Below are 23,873 nucleotides of genomic sequence, written 5' to 3' on the forward strand. Positions count from 1 at the left end.
GCAGTGTCACAGAAGAATTCGGGAGTATAAATTTATGGCCATGTAATACCCTCAAGAATGGAATGAATCTCAGCCCAGGATTCTTGCATAAGTGGAGAATATGAGAGGTCTGAAGCAGGTCAAGATGGGTGTCCTCTTCCCAATCATTGCTGGTTTGTTTTTTCATTAAAAATTTTGACATTTATTGTAAGAATGTTGCCATCCAATAATTGGTGCTGCAAAGATAGTGTTTCCATTCTTCTATGTGCAGTTTGTAAGTAGAGATAACAGACATAAAACTGCTCCATTCCTCAGCTCAGTAGACTATTTATCTCTTTGCTCAGATTGTCTGGTGTTATTTTAAGTCTCGAATTTTTGTGTGCAAACATTTATTTAGATCAACAGGGGTGTCCCCCCGCCCCTCTGCATTTGTATGGTTATATTTGTGTCCCATCCAAACCAATTTCATTTTAGCCTGATGAAGCATCGATAAGAAGAACCCGAAAGCTTGCTGTATCATGTAGTTTTGTTAGCCATTAAAAGGTATCATATCTACAAGATTACTTGGTTTCTCTTAACTTGAAATCACACAACTACTGGCTAGCACGGTACCAAACCTTTTTTTTCATATTGTAACACCCAAACATGGGTAATAATAGAGTGTGAGCTTGTAGCTTTGTGTCCATTTTAGAAGTTTGCATTTATTTCCAGCATTTGTCTCAGACACAATAGCATAGTTGACAATGGTATTTTTTTTTCATTAAGACCGTAAAATGAGCAGAAATGTTTAAATGGAGACCAAAGCCTGCAGCTTTGGTCTTTATTTTCGCAATGACAAACTATGGGTTGCAGAGAATGGCGCTAGATGGAACCAAACACCCAGGACAGAGCCTGAAATGCTATGTGAATTGAGCCTTAGTAGGCTTTTGTATTTTGTCCATGTAATGCCAGCAGAGTCACTAGAGAAATGTATAATGTTTGGATACTTCAGTGGCAAAAGAGGACCTGGCCGCCAAAGGACACAATGGCTGATACTGGCATGGATATCACACAACTGAAAGAAGCAGTGCAAAACCGAAAAACACAGAGGGAGCCTTTCGGGTCGCCAAGGGCCGTAAATGACTAAACTGCTAACAACAATGCTTTGTATATATGAAGCCCCCCAATGAAAAGCATTGGAAAAAGAAAAAAAAACTTCAGGACGCAAGATCAATTTGATGAAATGTATTCGTTAAAAAAGCCAAAAATGAAACATTTCAGAGGACAAACTACTTTGTGTTTAACCACGCCAGTGACACGCTCTCCTTTTTCCTTTTTGTGTTTGTCTCTTTCATGTAAATGTTATTTCACCAACTAGACCAACCAATAAAGTTTGCAATAAAACGGAATTTTATTAGAGAAGCCAAATCGAAAGTTATTGCATTTAAATAGACATTAGTAACACAAGGGGGTGGATTAAGAGTCCACTGCTGTTCAAACCAAGGAATCTCTCAAATAATCCTACCCCTAAGAATATAAGCAACTAATACAGAAGGTCGCTATGTAATCTTGTGCTGTATAATTTTGAGTGGATGTGGCTTTAGCTCGATCAGGGTGCACAAGTAAACAGTGTAATACATCTGATTTTATTTTAAAACAAATATTTAATACTGGTGAACAGAAAGGCACTTGGTGCATGAAAAAATAGGATCTCGAAAGAATACACAATAGGTTGCACACTGTATCATTAAAGGATGGAGAATTGAGAAAGCGAGAACATTTCCTTTAGTGTCAACCAGTAAGCAAAGGGGGTCAAATGGGTAATTTTAAACCTTACAGAAATCTCAACTGGATCTCACGAGTCGCACATTACCATCAATGTATCAATCTATACTGGGCAGACAATAGTTGGCTCTACTCAATGGTGATTAACAAGTTTAGCTCCTCTTCACTATTAGAAAGTACACCTTCATCTTAGACACCGAAATGCAAGTTTTTACAGGTGATAATCTCATGAATTCACTGTGACAGCTGTTGTGTGGAAGTAGAGGTCTTCATTTTAGGAGTGGTTGGACCTTCTGCATGGCTTCTGTGCTTCAGTAATCGGACGCCATGTTGGTGCATGTGCAATAGAGAGAATTTGCTTCATTGCCAGGGCAGCCTGGAACACTTGCAGGCATCTCATGGATTGAAGGGGGATAAATAAGGTTGTGATACAGTCCAAAGGCACGTGATGTGATAAGGAGTAGGATTATTCACTTGCTTTTGTTCCGTTATAATCTGCGTCTCGTGATTCGGCATCCTCCTCAGACCCGTCAGCTGCATTTTCTACAGCTCTTCTGTTTCCGGCAGATCGTCTAGGTGGGGCAAACGATGCGGGTTCATTCCCCCTCCTGCCAGATGCAAGAACAACTGTTAGACCTCTTTTATAATGGCAGATGGTCATTTTATTCTTTAGGTTTACCATATCTGGGTCACTGACCAGTAATCAAATATTTAAAGGGATGTCAAAATGTGTTCGTGGATTTTGCTGATCATAAAAAATATGGAGCCAATTAAAGGCTTGTGTGTATAATATCTTATATAAATCTGGCCATATACGGTTTTGGTGTACATTAACATTTTTTGTATTTCAAAAGGGTATTCCGGATTTTGCAAATAAAAGGTTATTCTTTGTATAATGAAAAGTTAGAGACTTCTCCAATATACTTTCAGTATCAATGCCTGGTAGTTTTCAAGATCATACTGTCATTCTGTAGGAGCCTCCATTGTTTTTCTAAATGCTAAAAATCTGTCCTGGCGAAGTGATGAACACATAAATCCTCAGCTTGGTACAAGACAGCTCTGATATCAGTACTGTAAGGCTTTGTTCAAACAGGTCTACCCATGTTGCGCCTGAGAAACTCTAAGTCTATGGGCATCCATCCCTGTGTTGTCCAATCTTCATATCAGATTCTCGATTGTGAACACAGTTGAGAATATGACATGCAGTGATTTTTTTGGCATAGGGACCACAAAGGGGTCTAGCCTCAGACTATAATGGGCCCACATACTGAACTTAGAATACACGGACAGCACACAGACCCAAAATACAGCTGTCTTAATTGACCTTTTCTGTAAGACCTCTTGCGTGTCCATCAGATGACCAAGACGCATTTTTCGAGATCTTTAAACTGAGAAACCGGTATGGAAAGCATATTGCAAAAAATTGAATACCTTTTCATTTTAAAAAGAAAACATTTGCTAAAACCGTAATTAGCCTTTTAAAAGACTCATTTGGTAGGCAAGTGGTCCTTATGAATGACCAAGGTTTGGCTTCTTTGGACCAGTTGAACAGGAAGATAACTGTTCACTGGGAAGGTACACCTGGCATTTCGAAAACAATGCCCTCTTGATTGAAACATCTTCCAAGGTGCTATATTTGATGGCTACATGTATGTGTAAAATCGTTATGTATCCATTATGAATATATTTTTTATGGTAGACATATCCTTTAAATATACGTATCTGTAATAGAGACAAAAGAAAACAGATACATTACATAAACATCATATGCGATTGTCCTGTAATAAGAAGTGGATTAGTGTGGAACTGAATGCATGGTGGACTATGACCGTATGTTATAATGATTTAGTCCAGTAAGTTACGGCCATGTCTCTAAATTCATGTTTTGCATGCATATGGTCTTTGACCTTAGTCATATTATTACATTGACCATGCAAAGTCTCTTTGATGCATTTAACAATACAAGCCTGAGTTGATGTAAAGGAGGGTGTACAGAGTTATTTGCAAGTGATCTTCCCAATTTGAAACTCGAACTCACATATACGGACACTCGAATACATAAATTTTATATCAATGGAAACAAACTAAAAAAATTTTGTTGCACAACATCAAAAATTCCACATCAGAGGTGATCAATGTGAGCCGCTTTGTCTCGACACATCAAGCCTGTAATCAAAGTTCCTGCCATACACATTGTAGCGTATCATGATTAATGTAATGGCTTCTGTGATGCGTCCTCACAGATCATGCATAATGAGTGGTAAGGGTGGTTGGTAGACCATTTTTTATCACGAGGCATAAGGTCCGGGAACGTGGAGACCAAGGAAGTTGTTCACCATCGTCACAACCTGCACGGCCAATACATCTGTTTGGTAGTTGCCTATTGAGCTACTTTCCAACTTCCTTGTGAAAATAGGGGGTGCCCTGGCCTGTTGGAAGATGAAACCTGGAATTTTCTGTTCCAGATATGGCAGAAGCCGTATCTGTAGCATGTCCAGGTGTGAGATCACTGTGATGAGTTGAGCATATGCTCCACATAGCCGTATAAGAAAAGGAATCCCACTGCACCACTTTCAATGCCCAATTATGGGTAAGAAATCTCTGCAAAGCCGATCAATAAAGGTGGACCAACCTTTGTATATCATTAAACTTTAAATGTGAAGAGGATCCGCAGCAGACCAGGAGATGATGTAAAAAGTGATCTTTTATTCCATTTCCATAAAAATAGGCGATACAAGCAGCGACGTTTCGACCATTGCTGGTCTTTATCATGCTTGATAAAGACCAGCCATGGTTGAACCGTTGCTCCACATAGCCGTGGGTTTTCCCTCGCCAAGATTCTGACATTGCTTTTGTTAACTCTGCCAAAAAGGTGGAAGGCGGCTCCATCACTAAACATTAAAAACTGGTTTCCATTAAAGGTTGCACACTCACAGAAAGAAGGTCACCGCACTTTGTCGTCCGGTTTCAGGGCCTGTTACACTTGCAACCAGTAGGGGTAACATTGAAAATGTTTATGCAGAATCTTCCAGACAGTCAGCTGCAGGATGTCTCTACTTGCTTTGACAGTGGATTTCTGAGGATTTCATATGAAACGCGTGAACACACTCCACTGTCTTCATGCTTACTAGTGGATGGCTGGATGAATTTTGCGTATAGATTCAACCTTTTTCCTTAAAATTGGAGTTCCACTTAGGAATTGTGTGCCAGCTGAGTGAATCTTCACCAAACTGTTCAAAAATGGTGTTGAACACCAAGAATAGTAGATGTGAAAATGAAGGACCAAAAAAACCTCATTACCAACCATTTGGTCTCATATCCCCCATCGTGAGGACAGCAGAAGATATTTTGGGTGTCATTTAGCAAAACTGTTTAAGACCGTCCTTGTTGCCCCATAGCAACCAATCACAGCAGCTTAAGTAAAAGCTGCACTGCCATTGGTTGCTATGGGGCAACAAGAACAGTCTGTTAGATAGTTTTGCCAAATGAAGATTTTTGTTTCCACTGATATCAAATTTATGTATATGAGGGTCATTAAACAGGAGTTCTGATTGTTTCAAATCTGGAAGATCATTTGTCATAACCCTGTACTTTATTCTTGATTATCACCCATTACCCAAAGCAAAGAGCAGCGCTCTCTCTCGAGGGCCCAGCCAGTTTATGCATACGACTGGGCTCACACAGGCAGATTCCAATTGCGGAATCAGTGATCAGCATCTGTGTGGAGGATCCACGGCAAAACGCAGGCGTTGAAAGGCATGCACTTTCGCTTTTCCACTCACACTCGCGGATACGAATTGCGTATTCCATGAGCGGAGGAAAAATTACAGCATGCTTTATTTTGCTGCAGACTCCACGCAGACAGCCTCCATTGAAATCAATAGAGGCCATCCAACCCGCGTCATCACTTAGCGACGGTGCAGGAAATACAAATAATGAAAAAAAACAAGAAAACTGTACTGCGCATGACTGATGGCGAGCTGTCACGATCATCCGTAATACAGGAAGATAAGGTATGCAGGGTCGCCGACGCGGGTTAACAGCCGGAATCAGCTGCGGGCCTCCCGTATGCAGAATCCGCTGCCTGGCTTACTACAGCTAACCCTGATTTCAAAAGGCAATACTTAATTACCCATGGTGCTACTGCTGGGTAAGTAAACTGCTAGGCCCCTTTGCAGACTACAAATGACTGCTAGGGTTCCAGCCGCAGAATGCTCTGTGATAAGCTTGTGGTCCTGTTACACCACCCAAAAAATGTAAACTCCTTTGATGCAATTTTTAAAATGCCTAACAAATATGTTTTATCCTTTATATATGTATAGACTGTTTTAAGAAACACACCCGATCCTTTAAAAGATTAATATAAAAATTGTATCAGAAATCAGGGTATCTTGATAATATCAATGTGTAATTGAAATAAGGGTAACCTAAAAAGACAGTTTTCCTAATATAAAATAAAGTCCAGTTAATGCTGACATATAGTGCTTATCATGCATGATGGACACATTCCACATGACAATGGAGAAATTGAAGTGTGTAAAGTTAGTTAAGTGCAATATAATGTCTACAGTATGTCCTTATGGGTGGAGAACGTTAGTTTTTTAAAATTCGCTCAGTCTTCTCTCATGAATTAGACTATATCCATACATAAATGTCCAAGCCTTCAGATTTTGCAGGAAAAGGGTGGATGTTTGAAGACACATTGTATGTTTCATACTGCCAAATGTTTGGTTTCCATTTTATTACATATATTTTTTTTTTATTGTATACCGTATATACCGCCGTATAAGACGACCTTTGAGCCCAGCAAAATCTTTGCAAAAGCCGGGGGTCGTCTTATACGGCGAGTACTAAAAATTCCTGCACTAAAAGCTGCAGTAGAATCAGCGGTCGGCGTACGGCAGAACTTACCATGCTGTACGGAGCCGGCTCGGGCACGAGAGAATGACAGTCAGCCCCCCCTGATGTTGCCGCGGAGGACTTCTGCTGACTCTTGTGCGCCGGCAGCCTCCTCATCCCCGCCCCTCGTCTGTAGTCTCAGCGCTTGACAGCTGGACTCTCCGCTCTGTGGGACCCCGCTGAGAGCGAAAACATCGCGGCAAGGAAGCGCAGGCGATGCGGACTAATGGTAAGTCTCCCCGGGGTCTTTGTGGAACTTCCGATGGGCGGGACGGGCGGGACGCTATCGGAGGTTGCTGGGTGACCGGAGTGGAGGGACCGCATATTACCGGCAGCAGTTTCTGCTTAGGTTAAGCAGCGCTGCTGATTAGAGCCACCTGATTGGTGCACACTGTGCAGTCACGTGGTGCCGAAGAGCCAATCAGGTGGCTCTAATCAGCAGCGCTGCTTAACCTAAGCAGAAACTGCTACCGGTAATATGCGGAGGGACCCATGGTGCTCCTGGTGACCCGCGGCGCTATAAGGTACCGTATTTGGACCCATAATGTATTTAGATGCATAGCAATATGGCAATAGTCTTAGAGACAGGGAGGGCTGGGCAGGCAGGGAGCTGAGCAATCCAAGCAGGCTTTGTATACAACAACCAGCCAATCGCCGGTAAGGTACCGTACATCGCTTGCTGTGATTGGCTGGTTGTTGTATACCACATACAGCACCACTATCTGTACCTGTTTATTCAGCATAGCACCATTATCCAGTACATATCATACAGTACAGTATACGGTACACATGTCCAACAGTCAAAACCCTGTCATGGCTCCAGATCCACCAGCAAGAAGAAAGAAGTATGAAGCCAGTTTCAAACTTAAAGTTGTAAAGTTTGCCATGGAACATAATAACTGCGCTGCTGCCAGACAATATGGAGTAACAGAGAAGATGGTTCGGGACTGGAAAGCAAATGAAAAAGCATTAATGAGTATGCCAAGGGGTAAGTGTGCATTAAGAAGAGGCACCCCACATTGGCCAGAACTTGAAAACCATGTAGAAGACATGGTGAATGAGCATCGCCAAAGCGGTTTTGTAGTGACCCGAAATAAAATACGTTTGTTTGCACTTCAGTGGGCCAAATCTAACCCAGATCACAGCAACAGATTTAAGGCCACTGCATCCTGGTGTACTAGATTCATGGGAAGGCATAATCTGGTACTGAGGCAAAAGACGAAAATTGCGCAAAAATTACCGCCAGAGCTTGATAGCAAAATAAATAGTTTCCATCAATACGTAATAAAGCAGCGCATTAAACATGGCTATGCGTTAAGTAATATTGGAAATATGGATGAAACTCCAATGAATTTTGATATGGTTGGAAATACAACTGTCCATCAAAAAGGTGAAAAAACAATTTTAATTAAAACAACAGGCCATGAGAAGTCCAGTTTTACGGTGGTACTAGGATGCACAGCTGATGGCGCCAAACTGAGACCAATGATTATTTTTAAAAGAAAAACAATGCCAAAACTCAAGTTCCCTGTTGGTTGTTTTGTACATGTGCATGAAAAAGGCTGGATGGATGAAGAAGTTGTACAGCTATGGCTTGATAACGTATGGAGCAGGCGACCAGGTGGACTTGTTCAAAAACGTAGTCTACTGGTGTGGGATATGTTCAGGGCTCATTTAACTCCCAGCACCAAGCAAAGGCTTGTAAGACTAAACACAGATATGGCAGTTATTCCTGCAGGATTGACATCGTTGGTACAGCCACTGGATGTGTGCCTAAACAAGCCATTTAAAGATCGCATTCGAGAACAGTGGAATGAATGGATGGTTAGCGGCGAAAAATCATTCACAAAAGGAGGAAACATGCGTGCGCCACAGTTGGATGTTTTGTGCGAGTTTGTCATAAAAGCCTGGAATGATATTGATGCAGAATCAGTAATCAAGTCTTTCAAGAAGTGTGGCATATCAAATTCATTAGATGGTATGGAGGACGACTACTTGTGGCAAGATGAAGATGAAGCCGAAGCTGAGACCACACCATCTGATACGGAATTCGATCCATACGATGACTGCCTCACAAATGTACCACAAGATGTCATTGATGTACTTATGGTATCAGATGACGAACAGGAGGATTTTGAAGGGTTTTAAAGGGAAACTCACGGCAGCAAAACCTGCAAAAATACCATACCTTGCAGTTATGGTGGGCGTTGCCAGGCACTTTCTATTCTTTGTTATCATCAGTTCCAGTTTGGTTGACAGGTTAGAAAACAAACAGCATGGCGGCTCCCATGGGTTTACTGTCCTATCCTTCCTTTCAGCTTTAGAGTGATTTATGAAAAGTTTACGTTAATCCACTTGCACTGTTTTATGTTTACCGTACATGTTTGATGACAAACAGCCTTATGTTTATAAGTGACAGTTTTCCTGCTAAGTACCTGCATGTCATAAGCATGTCAATTAAAATTACCACATTGAAATCAAATTTGATGTTTTTTGGTGCGCCTGGAAAGAGGGGTAGTCTTATACGGCGAGTATATCTCAAACTCTAGATTTTAACTGCAAAAGTTGGGGGTCGTCTTATACGCCCAGTCGTCTTATACGCCGGTATATACGGTACTTTGTTCTTGTTCTCAGTCCAGACATATGTTATGTGGTCTCTTAGATAGAATTTGAGACATTCAATGTGTCTTTAAAAAGGGGAAAAAATAGATTAAAAGTTAGAAATATGCCCATCTAAGACGAGCTGCAAAATTGAAGGCGTTGGTACCTGCTTAGTCATTGCGTAGTATCCTGTGTCCCTCTGAAACAGAAAGTCTGCAGCTGTTATACCAGCACACCATAACAAGATACATTAAAGTCAAAAAGGTGTCAACATAAGAATGGTATCTTTCCGATGTGGTGAACTCTTCAAAAAGTTAGTGTACCAAAAACATCTGACCTGTCATAGTAACTTGTTGGAAGCCTTGAACAGACAGGATGCTGTTGTAGACCCCCTACTAATCAATGGAGCTAATGGTGAGAACCATTCGACTGACTGTGCCCCTTTGGCTCTGATACAGTCTGACTCTCATTGGAGATCTGAGAAGGTCTGTGGTCCCTTCACGTCTAAAAGAGCTAAAAGGGGTGCGGTGCCAAGCTGAGAGCTTCTGCCTTTTCCTTTCAGTGATCGCTGGGGGCCAAAGTACTTGAACATCCATCAAAAGATCTAACATATCACCATGACATGTCAAAAGTCTTATAAAACCACAGTGATCATTTTAAAAGGCTATGCACACATCTGCATGCTTTTGTAATTGGTTTTCATTAAAAATTTCAGATTTGCTTTCTATGCTTCTATTGTTTTCCAAAGTACAGCAGACTGGAGGACTGAAATGTTAGCAAATTCTGTCAGAGTTAAGGCCTCTTTCACACGGAATATAAAATATTGCTACAAAAACACATGTATGTGTGGCTGCATCCGCATGGGCTACAAAATCTTGCTACAAAACATCGCTCATGTGGAAAAAAAACTCATTGGAAACCATGGGCTTCAGACTGCAGCAATGATTTTGTAGCCCATATGAATGAGGCCTAATTCAACATCTCTTCCCCTAGCCTGCTATCCTGTTGTGATCATGCATTCACTGCCTTTCCACTACACTATTACAGAGGGCTGTATGACAGTGCTGGGGGAATATGGAGGAAATCAGGAGGACAGAGAGCAGAGAAAGTTACAATTACAGAGGGTTGTAATTAACTCTGGGTAAATTTTCAACTCTTATTAGTAGTGAGGGCGAACAGACCAACAACTACTCAGAGTATGAGGGATCACTATATATTCTTGAGTGTGTTTGGTTATGCTACACAGAATCTAGAAGAAGGGGGGGGGGGGGGTGAACTGAGCTTGTGCAGATTCATATGAGAGACAAGCTGATCAATGCTGAGAATGCCCTGAGCCAGAAATTTGAATGCAGGAGAACATGTAAACCAAGTATGAGGCTTTCTAAATGCATGAGAAGGAAAACTCAATGCAAAAAAAAAAAACACACATAAGTGCATCATTTTTTTCTAAAGACACTTAAGCTATCCATTGATTTTTTTCGTGCCCAAAGGTTTCTATAGCTTTTAAGGAATAATGCTGTCTTCCAATAAATGGAATTTTCAAGGCTAACTAAAGTAATTTTTTTTGGATTTGTTGTTGTCCTAGACCAATCAATTGCCACAAGTCCGTATCTACTTGGATGTAAGAACTGAATTGATTTGAATAAGTCAGTCTCATGCTCTAGTCCCAAAGAAGTTCTCCAAGTTTACAACCAGCTCTTTTTCAACTAACATTGTGATCTTTCCAGTGTTATTGATGTTAATTAAGCAGTGACATCCGAAAAATTACTTTCTAGTTGCATGTAAATCTTTTGTATAATTTCTTTCAACAGACATTCTTCACTAGTTTTAAAGCTTAATGTCTTTACCATACAAGGTAATGTAAATGACAAGATGTTAGATAACTTTGGCACAGCATACTGGCAGGCTGAACTCCATGATAATGTGTTCTAATAAGGGAATTGAGTGGTCAAAGCTTGGAACAACAAATAAATATAGCCTTAAATACCTCACTGCTGATTATTTACTATGGGGAATCTTTCATCCCTGCTCCCATACTACTCATAAATGTGTCAAAGATAAATATTAATGTGTATCATTATTGTGGCATATCTCTACTGGATAACACAACACCAGCAAAGCTCATTATAGGGCACTCATTAACAAAAGAGTAATTTGAAGCTATTGTAGTTTAATGCAAAAGCGGCAACCTACATACCATCTGCCATTTATGATAATGCTGTATTGTTATATGGAAGAAGGGCCTAAGGGCGCCCACCCACCTACAGCTACAAGCACCGGCCACTACATGGGAGGTTGGCGCGGAGGCTTTTACTCCGACCTCTGTTGTTGCAGCGCTGTCATCAATAGTATTTCCACGGGAAACCTCTTTAAGGGCGCCCACCCACTGGCGTTTTTTTTTCCCTGCGAAATTCGCAGCATTTTTTTTCTGCAAGGGTCTATGGGACTTGTAATGTTAAAATCGCGATCGCGCAAAATCGCAATTTACCGCGAATCGCCGGCTACAACACAGAGGTCTCCTCGGAAGCTTCCGCTTCGACCCCAGTTATTGCGGCGCTGACAGCATGCATCCCGCACAGCTGATCAGTCGGGGTCCTGAGCAACGGACCTCAGCTGCTCAACTATTGATGGCCTATCCTGAGGATAGGTCAACAATGGTATTTCCATGGAAAATCCTCCTCTGGCAGCAGGAACGCATGGGCTGCTCTCTCTACCCCAGGCACATAAGTGTATTTTTTTGAATTTCCTTTGTTCCAGTCCCACCAACCACTTCACAGCCATGGTGACACCACAAAACGGCATGTCATTTCCATTCTTGGATAAATAGATATCGGGAGCAGTGCAACTATAGTAATTTTATACCAATTTCATTGTTGGGTGTCGTCCACCCCCGACCTTTCTAGATCTATTTCTATAAGTTTAGCCATGTTGTTGTCACACCCGTACCTCAAAGTGTGAACATGTATGCATTTTGGTCCGAGTTGACTGAAACTTAAATTATGAGCACCTTGTAGTAAAACTAAAAAGATATCTATAGGAAATGCTAGGAAAAGAACTTCAGCCATCTTTATTGATAGACTTCTCAATGAGGTTATTTTACACAGGAGTACCCAGATGCCAGTGAATCAGTATTATGAGTTTGACCAAAATCTCCACTGTTCTGAGATTTTACGTGAGGCCCAGTGTAGGGTGTGTGGGCATGAAAATCTCAAAAACTACTTTTAACCCGTCACTAAACTACACATTTCTCAGAAAGATCTGCCTCATTTGGAGGCCGTTTTTGTCAACAGGTTACAAATTAAGTCGTACAATCTTGTGTTGCTCCTTTTTTTTTCAACTCAGTTCCATGTACAACTCTTAACAGTGTCTTGCTTTAACTCTAAACTTCTATCATGCACTCAGTTTTGATCTGTTTCACATAGAAATCTTGACTGACCATCTGCAGTACCCGTTTTTCAGAATTCAATTTTCATATATATTTATTCTTTAGACCCAGCACATAATGACCTTACCGGAGTTTGTTTTTAAGTCCACCGAGCTCTCTGGTCAGTCCCTCATTACTCTCAGTGGCCTCATCCAGCTCTCTCTGCAATTTCCTGCGGCTCGCATTGAGACGTTGCGTTTCTTCTTCAGCCTCCTCCACCTGCCGCTTCAATTGCTTCTGCTTTACAGCTCCCTTTTCGGCCTAAGAAGAATACATATTATATATATAATTATTGCCTGCAGAACATGTTCCAACTTCTATATGAGGCTTATACAAAAGGCTCTACATAATATGGAAACTTAGATCGTAAACTTGCCTGGGTTACCCCAGGTGGAGTTGCAAAAGTGAAAAACGTAGCTCTGTGCTAGAAAGTATTGTCAAGGTGTTAAAATGATCTTACCTGCTCCTTGAACTGCTCAGCTTGCTTTCTTTCATCTTCAACTTGCATAAGAGCTTCTTTAAGCTTTTTGTCTTTTTGTTTTAATGATTTCAATGATGCCTGTTTGTCTCTGAAAATTGATGAAATAAACAACGATGGTAAATGTGCATAACACCGAGTCGGAGAGAAAAGGTCAATGGCTACTGTTACAGTTTTAGTCTACTAGGTGGTTGTAAAATAAACTACCTTTGCTAGAAAAGAATGCAGTCTCGGAACTTTATGGAATTAATACAAGTATATGTAGACTGAATGGTTCCTTTATTAGAGACACCAACCCTTTTCACAACTGCAGCTTCCCAGTATGAAAATTAGACACTTGACCCTGAAGTGCAGCATGAAATCAAGAGAGCAATTTTTGGGTGGATCAAGTAGAACAATTTCAATTGTAGAATGGTTATCGGTGCTAGACTAGCCGAGCCAGTATTTCAAACACAACCAATTTTTATGGTGTTTTCTTGTAGAATAGTGCAGAGAATATAAAGAGAATGGAGTGATCAAGGAACATACAGTGAAAAGGAATCGGGCCACGTAAGTAAACTTGGTAACAAAAGAACAAAAGGGGTCAGAGTGCCATTGATGTCTAACAGAAACAGAAAGACAAGACTCCAGTGGGCAAAATCTGAATCACTGAGCAGTGGAAAAACATTCCCTGGTCAGATGAATCCAGATTTCTGTTGCACAATGCACATGGGAGGTCAGAATTTGGCACAAGTAGCATGAATTGATGAACCCTTTCTGTCAGGTGGTAACCGTTCACGCTGGTGGAGGTGAAGTGTGAGAAACGATTTCTTGGCACATGGATCTCAATAGCTGTAGATGATCATCATGATAAATTGCTGCAGTTATAAAGCCCAAAGGAGATCCAACATGCTACTACGTAGGTGTCTCTATTAAAGTGGCAATTCAATCTATATGTGCCCTCATTTAAGAACACTGTGTGAGATTAAAAGGACACAGATATCCTTCAAAGATGATTGATAAACTGCATACCTGGCTTCTTGTTCTAACTGTTCCTCAAGCTGAGCGATCTTAGCTTCCATTGCAGAGATAGTGGACTTGAATTTGGACTTGACAGTGCCCTCCATTTCTTGCAGTTTGCTCTTGAGTTCTTTGTTCTGCCTCTCCAGCTGTTGACGGGCACTCTCGTTCTTCTGTGTGGTGCTGCGCTCAGCTGCCAGTTCATTGTTAAGTTGTTCTGTCTGTAAAGCAGATGGACAAGACTTATTAAAGCCAGTTCCACTATCATAATGTAAACCATAAGCCTGATACCTGCCTGCTGCACTGCTTTCCTCATTCTCTCACTCATGCCCTCAATGTTGCTCTGTTCCTCCTCCAATTCCTCCTCCAGCTGTGCGATTCTGGCTTCCAGCCGACGCTTGTCATCCAGGAGGGTGGATCTATTGGTGTAAAATTCATGATGTTGTAAAGTAAACGTATAGTAACACACAGGGTATTGTGATAAATTTAATGCAATGCAGCCTTTGGCTTTCCAACTATTGTAAAACAACAAACCCCAGGTTGTCTTAGCAGCACCAGGTAGTCAGGGTGTGCTGGAACTTGTAGTCTCACAACAGCTCTCGAACCACTGATATAGAACAGACACTAAAGAAATAAACCAGTAAGGCCAGTATTTTAGAGAGTATGGTGCAGTGACTGAGGTGCAGAGCCCACAGCTGAGGAGATGGCAATGTAGTTGTAAGGGATGTCACGGTGGCACTACCATCTCCTCTCCTGAGGGATGCATGCAACCCTTTGCCAAGGTCCTGGCAGGCCTCTCCAGGCAATGCTAGTCATGTGGTTACCCAAATAAATCTCTGTAGTGAAAGTTCTGTATTTGTCACAGGTGACGCCACTGTTCCATCCACTGCTGTAAACTCTGATGATGGTGCAATACATAGTCCACACACACAGGGCTGTACTTTAAATAGACTAAACCGGTAATGGTTGGTAAAGCCTTTCTTTACTGGAACATCCAACATGGATAATATACAACAGTCCTTGATATGGAGGATTGGTTCTGAGACAACTGCTAATTGCGAGGGGCATCTTGATGCATGCAGTCCACATTATCTTTAGGATCACTCTCCTAGACAACTTCTCTCTCGCACTCTCTCTACCGGCCAACACTCACTGTTTAGTTGTCTGACAAGGCACTTTCTCACTCCTTCCATGCCAGCTTTCAACCTCTATTCGAATTGGGGGTAAACGGGGTATTCTCCATTTGCAGCATATGGATAAATCACTCTGCTTCCTCCATATTGGATAGGCCTAGGTGGAGTTATCACTTGCTCACGGGTGGACTTCCAGACTCCATTGTTATCTGCCAGACGGCTTGACTCCTCACCCACTCAGAGTAGACTCCACCACTGTCTCCTTAGCAAGACGAACATACTGACAGACCGACTGACTTGCACACCTTGCAAACACATATCATTCATGCTCACATGACAACATAGTCTACACATAAACTGTTAAGTTTTCCAGACAGACCAAGACGTTAACCTCTTGCACGCTGCAGCTGTGCAATACACATAAATCACTGACAAGACAACTGCACAGTGCATCTATATTGAAAACAGGAGAGACATTTAGGGACACATAAATGATCAGTTATGGAAGGGCCAGATTTGTATACTTCAGGCCACCACAATGGTTTTATATTATTGGTTCTTCTTGAGGGTTTCCACTTACTTTCCTGATGCACTTCCTGCAAGTTCTTCCGCAAGTTCCTCCTTCTCCATCTCAGCTTGTTTTTTTGCTCTCTCAGCGGCAGCCAAATCCTTGAAGAGTAAACATCATCTGTGAAGCCCTGGGATTATTTCTTTCCTTTAGGGACTCATTTCCTTCCATAGAAATAATCTAATTTCTTACCTCTTGCAATTGCATGAGTTCAGCTTCTAAGCCCTTGGCCTTCTTCTCATTCTCTTTAGCAGTAGCAAAGATCTCCTCTCGCGCACCACGAGCATCATCAAGATCTCTCTGGAAGTCTTTCATCTGACCCTGAAATGTACATGTCGATTTTTATTTATGTATATTATTAACATAGGTAGTAAGATGTATTAATGTGGATATATAGAGATTTGTGACACGTTTTACATAGATAGCATGAAGAACCTATGTAAAGTATGTTTATTGCTTATTGCAAAGGTTCTATTTAATTTTACTGACCTGCAGCTTCCTCAGTTGTTTGATAGCTTCATCCCGGCCCTTGTTAGCAAAGTCAACTTGACCTTCCAAGTCTTTGAGGTCAACTTCTAATTTCTTCTTAGCTGCAGCTGCCAATGTCCTCTGCTTTCGTTCATCTTCCAGTTCTGTCTCATACTCATGAACCTTAGGAAAGTAAGAATAATCACTGAAGACTACTCTACTTTGGTAGTGATAGTCATTATATTGACAAGGCTCCAGAAATGCATTACTATTCTAGCCATATACTGTATGCTTCATCTGTTACATTTTTTATGCTTGACTTTGTGTAATTGCATCCATAATTTATGTACCGTATTTGATTGTTTTGCTTTCTAACCTAGTTCTCATTACCTGTTTGACCAGCTGCCTTCTCTTTTCCTCATTTTGCTCATCTCTAGCTTGTAAATCTCTTTCAAATTGTGCCTTGAGGGCCTGCATGTTGACTTCAAGTCTAAGTTTGGCATCTTCTGTTGCTTGAAGTTCATCTTCCAATTCCTCCAGCTGTGTCTTCATCTCTTCAACTTGTTGTTCAAGTGTTCGCTTGGATTTCTCCAAATCATGGACCTTAGTAGATAGAGAAAACAAATCTCTGTAATTTAATATCAGTGTTTCAAATCTTGAATTGAATAAATATGTATGTGTGTAGCTTGGAAGAGTGATAGTTCAGAACTTCTGTTTATTGGAAGCAACAAATATTTCAGCAATTTGTTACTTACATTCTTGCCTACATCATCTTTGGAGCTGACCAAGTCTTCCATTTCCGTCTTAAGTAGTTTATTAACTCTCTCAAGTTCTTCCTTGGATTGTAAGGCTTCATCGAGAGCTCTGGCAAGTGATAATGCTTTGGTTTCTTTTTCTCTGGCTTCTGCCTCAGCCCTGTCTCTCTCGTCTGCATATTTTGAGGATATGTTTTTCTCTTCTGCCAACATCTGCCAATAAAACATGAATAGTCAGCTTCCAATCTAAGAAATCATTACACCGTATAAATATCAGTCTGATGTACAGTGAAAAACCTGGTCAAACTTCTTCTGTTTCTTCTCTAAGTTGGAAACAAGCTGGCGCTGGTTTTCCAAGTCAACTACTAAGTCATCAAGCTCCTGCTGTAGGCGAGTCTTGGTCTTTTCCAGTTTGTCATAAGCAGCAGCTTTCTCTTCAAACTGTTGTGTTACGGACTCAATATCTCTCTGGAATTTTTTCTTGCCCTCTTCCATTGCTTCTATTGTGGCAGTAAATTCTTGCAGCTTCCTCTTGGAGTCTGTGAGCTGAAATGGGAAGAACAAGTAAATAATATTCAATGAACTCACTAACCACCCAAACCATGGCATTTTATGTATTAGTGTATACACATATGAATTTGAGTTATTAGCAAAGTAAAAGATACAACAAAGGCTTATATGCAGATACATGTTCTCCTTATGCTTTCAACCAACATCCAGTCAAAAGCATCAAATGAACCATACTGTTGCTTCTTGAATATACTTCTCTTATCCTTTTTCAGAATCTTGAGCTTGTGAGCATGTGTCAGGATGTGCTATATGTAATAGATACTAGTGCCTTATACACAGATTAGAGCGTCATTACCTGGACATTCAGTGTGGAGATGTGACGTTCAAGGTTCTGCTTGGCCTCTGCTTCCTCATCTAGTTGTTCCTGGAGGCTGTTGTTCTCTTCTTCTATTTGACGAAGCTTGGTGGCAACATTCAACTTCTGACGAGTCTCCTCTTGCAGCAATTCCTACAAAATAAAAGGATGTTAATCTATGTATACATAAAAGATCACTACAAGAAATATATTGAGGAATTTAGTAATAATTCGACATATTTAAAGGGGTTGTCCCGAGGCAGCAAGTGGGTCTATACACTTCTGCATGGCCATAATAATGCACTTTGTAATGTACATTGTGCATTAATTATGAGCCATACAGAAGTTATAAAAAGTTTTATACTTACCTGCTCCGTTGCTGGCGTCCTCATCTCCATGGTGCCGACTAATTTTCGCCCTCCGATGGCCAAATTAGCCGCGCTTGCGCAGTCCGGGTCTTCTCCTCTTCTCTATGGGGCTCCGTGTAGCTCCGTGTAGCTCCGCCCCGTCACGTGCCGATTCCAGCCAATCAGGAGGCTGGAATCGGCAATGGACCGCACAGAAGCCCTGCGGTCCATGGAGACAGAGGATCCCGGCGGCCATCTTCAGCAGGTGAGTATGAAGACGCCGGACCGCCGGGATTCAGGTAAGCGCTGTGCGGGTGGTTTTTTTAACCCCTGCATCGGGGTTGTCTCGCGCCGAACGGGGGGGGGGGGTTTAAAAAAAAAAAACCCGTTTCGGCGCGGGACAACCCCTTTAACACAAAATGACTTGCCTGACTGTCCTGGAGCTGTGATGATAAGCTTGCAACATCTTTGGAGAGTTTGATGGATTTTGTCTCTGCTTCTCCGAGTAGGACAGTGACACTTTCCAGTTCCACCTAGAGAGATAAGAAAACGCTAATCAGTAAAGCGGTGTCAACCATGAAGAATGCTGTCCAAAGCCAAGTCTAAACATGACAACATGCTATACCTGTACTCTGTGGGATTTTTCTGTCAGCTCATTTCTAGCCTTTTCTCCCTCGGCACACTTAGACTGCAGATCTTGCACCTGACCTTCAAGCTTTTTCTTCTTATGTTCTACATCTTGTTTGGCCTGATTTAGTGTTCTGATCTCTACGGTGAGCTCTGAGTTCTCCTTCTCCAAACCTTGTTTGCTTTTTTCCAAGTTGAGTTTTACCTTAACATTGGAACGATATTGTATTATTGAGTGTCTTACTAATACTACATTTTTGTATTAAATATAAATAATGAAGAATTCTTACCCTTTTTACTTGTTCCAGTTGTTCTGTTACCTCTTCAACAGCTTGAGTATGCTTCTGTCTCATCTCCTGGACTTGGGCTTCATGTGTTCTTGTCTCCTCTTCCAGTGCCCTCTTTAGTACTGTAACCTCCTGTTCTCTCTTCGCTCTGTGATGAAGTGGTATATTATGAAGCATTATATATACACACATAATATAATATAAATTACAATTATGAACACTAATCAACTAGAAGTGAATATTTACCTATGTCACTAGATCAGACAGACACAGATTTCTAGAAGGACTTACATGAAGAACTGTATCTTTATTGTGTGGATTGTTAGAGGAGCATATTTGCATATACGAAATTTCGACAATCTTGTATTTCAACAATGACAAAGCCATTTTTACTACTTAGAATTTCTGGGTATTAAACAAGTTTTTGCCAGGAGTAAAATGACCATTCAGGTATTAGACCAGTTCTTATGGGTCCATGGCCAGTGGGGGTTGCTGCTTGAATATTTACAACACTCCTTAAAGGCATATTCCAATAATAGACTTTTAGGGGATACAGTATGACATCTGATAGGGGTTCCACTGACCATTGGGGCTCCCAGCTATGAAAGAACAGAGTCATGTAACCTTTTATTCCAGTAGAACCAAGTTGTAAAGTGGATTATCATTATCCATTATAATGCAACACAACCCAGGGGTATCGCGTCGCTAGTAGTTGGCAAGAGGCCCATGACCTGTAACGTTGAGGGCCCAGTAAATACAGTTTGTCCTTTGAGCAGCTCCTGTTGAATCCCTCATTGTTATTCAACATTTGACCTCATTCTCTATTTTATGTAACAGATCATGTAAACATAGATTTGATGACACACTCACCGGAGTTCTTGTTGTGTTGCTGTGCTATCAAGTGTGTCTTCCAGCTCTGTCTTCAGTGCTTCCAACTCTTCACCCAAATCTCTCTTTTGCTTCTCAGCTTTGTTTCTTGCTGCTCTTTCGGATTCCAAGTCTTCTTGAAGGTCAGAAATATGAGCTTCCAACTCTCTAATTTTTTTCAAAGCATTATTTTTCTGGGCAGTTTCATCTTCCAACCTTCAAGTGAAAAAAAATGGAGGCAAATTGAAAACAAGTCAGGTTGTCAAGTACTTCAAGAAAGTGACATCTTCTTCATCTCAAATTTTTCTCATGCTGCAATTTATAGCTCTAATATTCATTATCTGCCATTACATCCTGCTATAAAAGGCCACGTTCTGGAAAACTCAATATTCTATAGCATTAACCCCTTACTATCAGCTCCCCTCATAATCTTTATACTGCAATCAGTTTGTCCATGAACTATCATCTTTATTGCTGTTGGTCAAAATGTGTCACCTGGCGAGAGCAGCCTGTAGCTCCTCTTCTTTCTTAGCTAATAATTGTTTGAGCTCTTCAATCTGTGCTTGCAGGTCAGCAAGTTGTTCATTAAGGTCACTAGAATCTCCTTCCAGCTTTCTCTTAGTCTTCTCAAGCTCTTGTCTGCTTTTCTCTTCTTTCTTTAGACGCACTACAGATAGGATAAAAAGGGGTCACATATGATGATGATGTTGAAATGTTGTTCCTCTTTTCTATCATGCTAGGGCTTATTTTGGGGTAGGTTTTATTTTCGGGGAACCATGGTATCATGTATGGATCCCAAGACATGTGTGCATCCCCTACAAGCCATCCTTAAATAGCAGCATATGTTCATTTTCTAATAGCCAAATATACTTACCTTCCAGTTCTGAGATCATAGATTCATGTTTATTTTTTAATTTCGTCAAGTTCTTTGCTTTTTCTTCTTCTTCCGCCAAATTGGACGTCAGGTCGTTTACTCTCTCCTCAAGCAACTTTCTCTCCTAGTTTAAAAAATATATTCACATGTATCTTCTTACTCAGGTAAAAAAGGACTTTTATACAGTATCATGTAAGCAATTTCTCTATATACCTTAGATAACTTGTTGTTCTGATCGTCCATTACAAGAACATCATCTTCCAATTTCTTTATCTTGGCTTCTGCTGTAACTTTCTCAAGCTGCAGTTTCTGTCTGGCTGCTTCCTCCTCTTCTAATTGTTCCTCCAGGTCCTGAAGTGGAAACCATAATTATAAATCACCATATACAGGTTTACTATTGAGAAAAATAACCAGAGGCTTCTCCCAAAACGAATTTTAACTACTACTAATTTGGAGGTACTATTGCCCCCAGTGAGTCAAGTGCACATATTTTCATCTTATACTTCTGTCCCTTAATAAAATCCCACTCAGATCTGGCAGACAGAAGATGACAGAACATGTTAAACGATATGGTACCTGCATCTGCTGCAACATCTTCTTCTTCTCTCCTTGTAGTTGTTGGGTCTGTTCCTCCTCTTCTTCTATTCTTGCTTCCATTTCATGTAGAATCTCTTCCAGTTCTTGTTTCTTGGCTTGCAATCGTATCCTCATCTCTTCTGCTTCAGCGTATAGCTCAGTCTCAGCCTGAAGTTGCTCTTGGAGTTGATTCTTCTCTTCTGTCAACTAGGTAAACCCAATATAACCATGATTACCGATTTGCCCCCGTACAGCATAGGTATCGTCTATGAAATTTGGATTGGCTAAGACTAAAATGATTCTGAAACAGGCATCATAAGGTTTCCATATACCTGCACATGCTTCATCTGAATCTCCTTCAATTCAATCTCTGTTCTGGCGAACCGCTCACTGACTCTTACAAGCTCGTCATCTTTGGCTTGCATTTCTTCTTCCTGACGGGTCACTTGCAGTAGAGGTTTCACCTGACAAGATAGTTACAATTAGCATGAGAAGTTTAAGCCATACGCCTTTAGTAATGCAAGAAAACAAGTCTACTGGAGCAGATGCATGTAATTGTGCAAATCACTGCTGTAGATCTAGTGAAGGTTTTAGAAGTTTACCTTAGTGAACAGTCTCCACCATTGCCAGTTCCTGAGCTTCAGATAAGCAGCACAGTTTCTTTGAATGACTTTCATAGCAGTTAGCTGCTGCTGTCTCTTTGCAAAAGCCCTGTGAGTATTGAGAATTCAAGACTTTAACATATATAAAAGCATAAATTCATAAAGTGAACAAATAGAGCAACACATCATCAATCACCGGGTGCTAAGCTTTTGGGAACCTGACTCCACGGCCTCTATCAGGTACAAACCAAACAATGAAGAAAGGAGGCAAGCTTGAGAAAAGCTCCATGGAGGAGCTGAACATTTTTCGAGTGACATGGGTGAATAAACCAAGTTTATGGCTTACAAACATCCGAGTCTTGCCTCCTATCTTCATGGTTTGTTCTATGAAGAACTTAATAGTACATGGGGTTTTCATCTATGAGACGTATGTGGCTTAATCTAACTCAAAACAGCATAAGAAAGTTTTCCTAATTGATGGCAAGCAGGAGAAAACAGGAAAATGTATATACAGTAGACAGGCCACAATAAAGGGCCATTTACAATAAACGATTATCGCCCAAAATTCGTTCAAACGACTGCGGATAAGCGATAATCGTTGCGTGTAAACACGCACATCATGCACTTTTCGTCTGAACGATAATTTTAAGGTGAGCAACCACAGAGAAAGATAAAGTATCTCTTAACAGACCACATTCTGTGTTCTCAGCGGGAGATTACATTGTATTCTGCTGACATTCCATGCGAGAACAATGCAGCTGTGCGCAGAGCCCAGCCCACATGCTGTGCTCTGCAAACAGCCCAAGAGGCTCTTTTACACGCAAATGAAGATGATAAATTCAATTGTTTGAAAGATTGCCTTTGCGTGTAAACAGATCTTAAAGGGGTTGTCCCGCGCCGAAACGGGTTTTTTTTTTTTTCAATAGCCCCCCCGTTCGGCGCGAGACAAACCTGATGCATGTGTTGAAAAAAAAAACGGATAGTACTTACCCGAATCCCCGCGCTCCGGTGACTTTTTACTTACCTTGCGAAGATGGCCACCGGGATCTTCACCCTCGGTGGACCGCAGGTCTTCTGTGCGGTCCATTGCCGATTCCAGCCTCCTGATTGGCTGGAATCGGCACACGTGACGGGGCGGAGCTACGAGGAGCAGCTCTCCAGCACGAGCAGCCCCATTCAACATGGAGAAGACCGGACTGCGCAAGCGTGTCTAATCGGGCGATTAGATGCTGAAAATTAGACGGCACCATGGAGACGAGGACGCTAGCAACGGAGCAGGTAAGTGAATAACTTCTGTTTGGCTCATAATTAATGCACAATGTACATTACAAAGTGCATTAATATGGCCATACAGAAGTGTATACCCCAACTTTGTTTCGCGGGACAACCCCTTTAAGGTAGAGGGAGCTGCTTCTCCAGCCTACACTTCAGCAGTCCATGGCTGGGGTCATTATTAAGTTTGGTACTGTATTCTAATACTGCTGCTTACTTTCTGGCAAGGAAACCACGACTTTGTGCTTGGAAAGCAATGATTACATCTGTGATCTTCAAGTCTCTTTCTTCTTCCAGGTGGGCAAGGACACCTGTCCTGAAGAATATTTTACTTTGGCCAACTCTGTACAGATTGGGGTCAAGTTCTAAGGCTTTGATCTAGTAAAAAAAACAACATTTTTTATATGCATCGATGCATCAATGAATACGTCTTTATATTAACCCTGTGAAGAATATGGTTGGCCGTGTCAAATTGAGGTTACTTGGGT

At 41.3% G+C, this 23,873-nt stretch overlaps 1 protein-coding gene across 3 annotated transcripts in view; it reads right to left on the reverse strand.

Moving 5' to 3' along the window:
* Positions 1-1,345: 1,345 nt before the first annotated feature.
* Positions 1,346-23,873, reverse strand: part of MYH11 (myosin heavy chain 11) — an 89,831-nt gene continuing 67,303 nt past the window's right edge. For 2 of the 3 annotated variants that reach the window (XM_066576230.1, XM_066576229.1), the window contains 23 exons: positions 23,603-23,763; positions 22,114-22,222; positions 21,844-21,975; positions 21,512-21,718; positions 21,149-21,286; positions 20,936-21,059; positions 20,557-20,728; positions 20,065-20,277; positions 19,198-19,342; positions 18,906-19,112; positions 18,709-18,813; positions 17,934-18,086; positions 17,366-17,614; positions 17,069-17,281; positions 16,704-16,916; positions 16,335-16,496; positions 16,038-16,166; positions 15,858-15,946; positions 14,436-14,563; positions 14,157-14,361; positions 13,128-13,236; positions 12,756-12,928; positions 1,346-2,351 (listed from right to left, as the gene is read on the reverse strand). In XM_066576230.1, the coding sequence (XP_066432327.1) occupies positions 2,210-2,351; positions 12,756-12,928; positions 13,128-13,236; positions 14,157-14,361; positions 14,436-14,563; positions 15,858-15,946; positions 16,038-16,166; positions 16,335-16,496; positions 16,704-16,916; positions 17,069-17,281; positions 17,366-17,614; positions 17,934-18,086; positions 18,709-18,813; positions 18,906-19,112; positions 19,198-19,342; positions 20,065-20,277; positions 20,557-20,728; positions 20,936-21,059; positions 21,149-21,286; positions 21,512-21,718; positions 21,844-21,975; positions 22,114-22,222; positions 23,603-23,763 (3,678 nt within the window). In that variant the 3' untranslated portion in view covers positions 1,346-2,209. Of the gene's footprint in view, positions 2,352-9,409; positions 9,443-12,755; positions 12,929-13,127; positions 13,237-14,156; positions 14,362-14,435; positions 14,564-15,857; positions 15,947-16,037; positions 16,167-16,334; positions 16,497-16,703; positions 16,917-17,068; positions 17,282-17,365; positions 17,615-17,933; positions 18,087-18,708; positions 18,814-18,905; positions 19,113-19,197; positions 19,343-20,064; positions 20,278-20,556; positions 20,729-20,935; positions 21,060-21,148; positions 21,287-21,511; positions 21,719-21,843; positions 21,976-22,113; positions 22,223-23,602; positions 23,764-23,873 lie in introns of all 3 variants that reach the window. The other variant, XM_066576231.1, reaches the window with a different exon arrangement.

The sequence above is a fragment of the Eleutherodactylus coqui genome, chromosome 8, assembly GCF_035609145.1.
Source record: "Eleutherodactylus coqui strain aEleCoq1 chromosome 8, aEleCoq1.hap1, whole genome shotgun sequence".
NCBI lineage: Eukaryota > Metazoa > Chordata > Amphibia > Anura > Eleutherodactylidae > Eleutherodactylus > Eleutherodactylus coqui.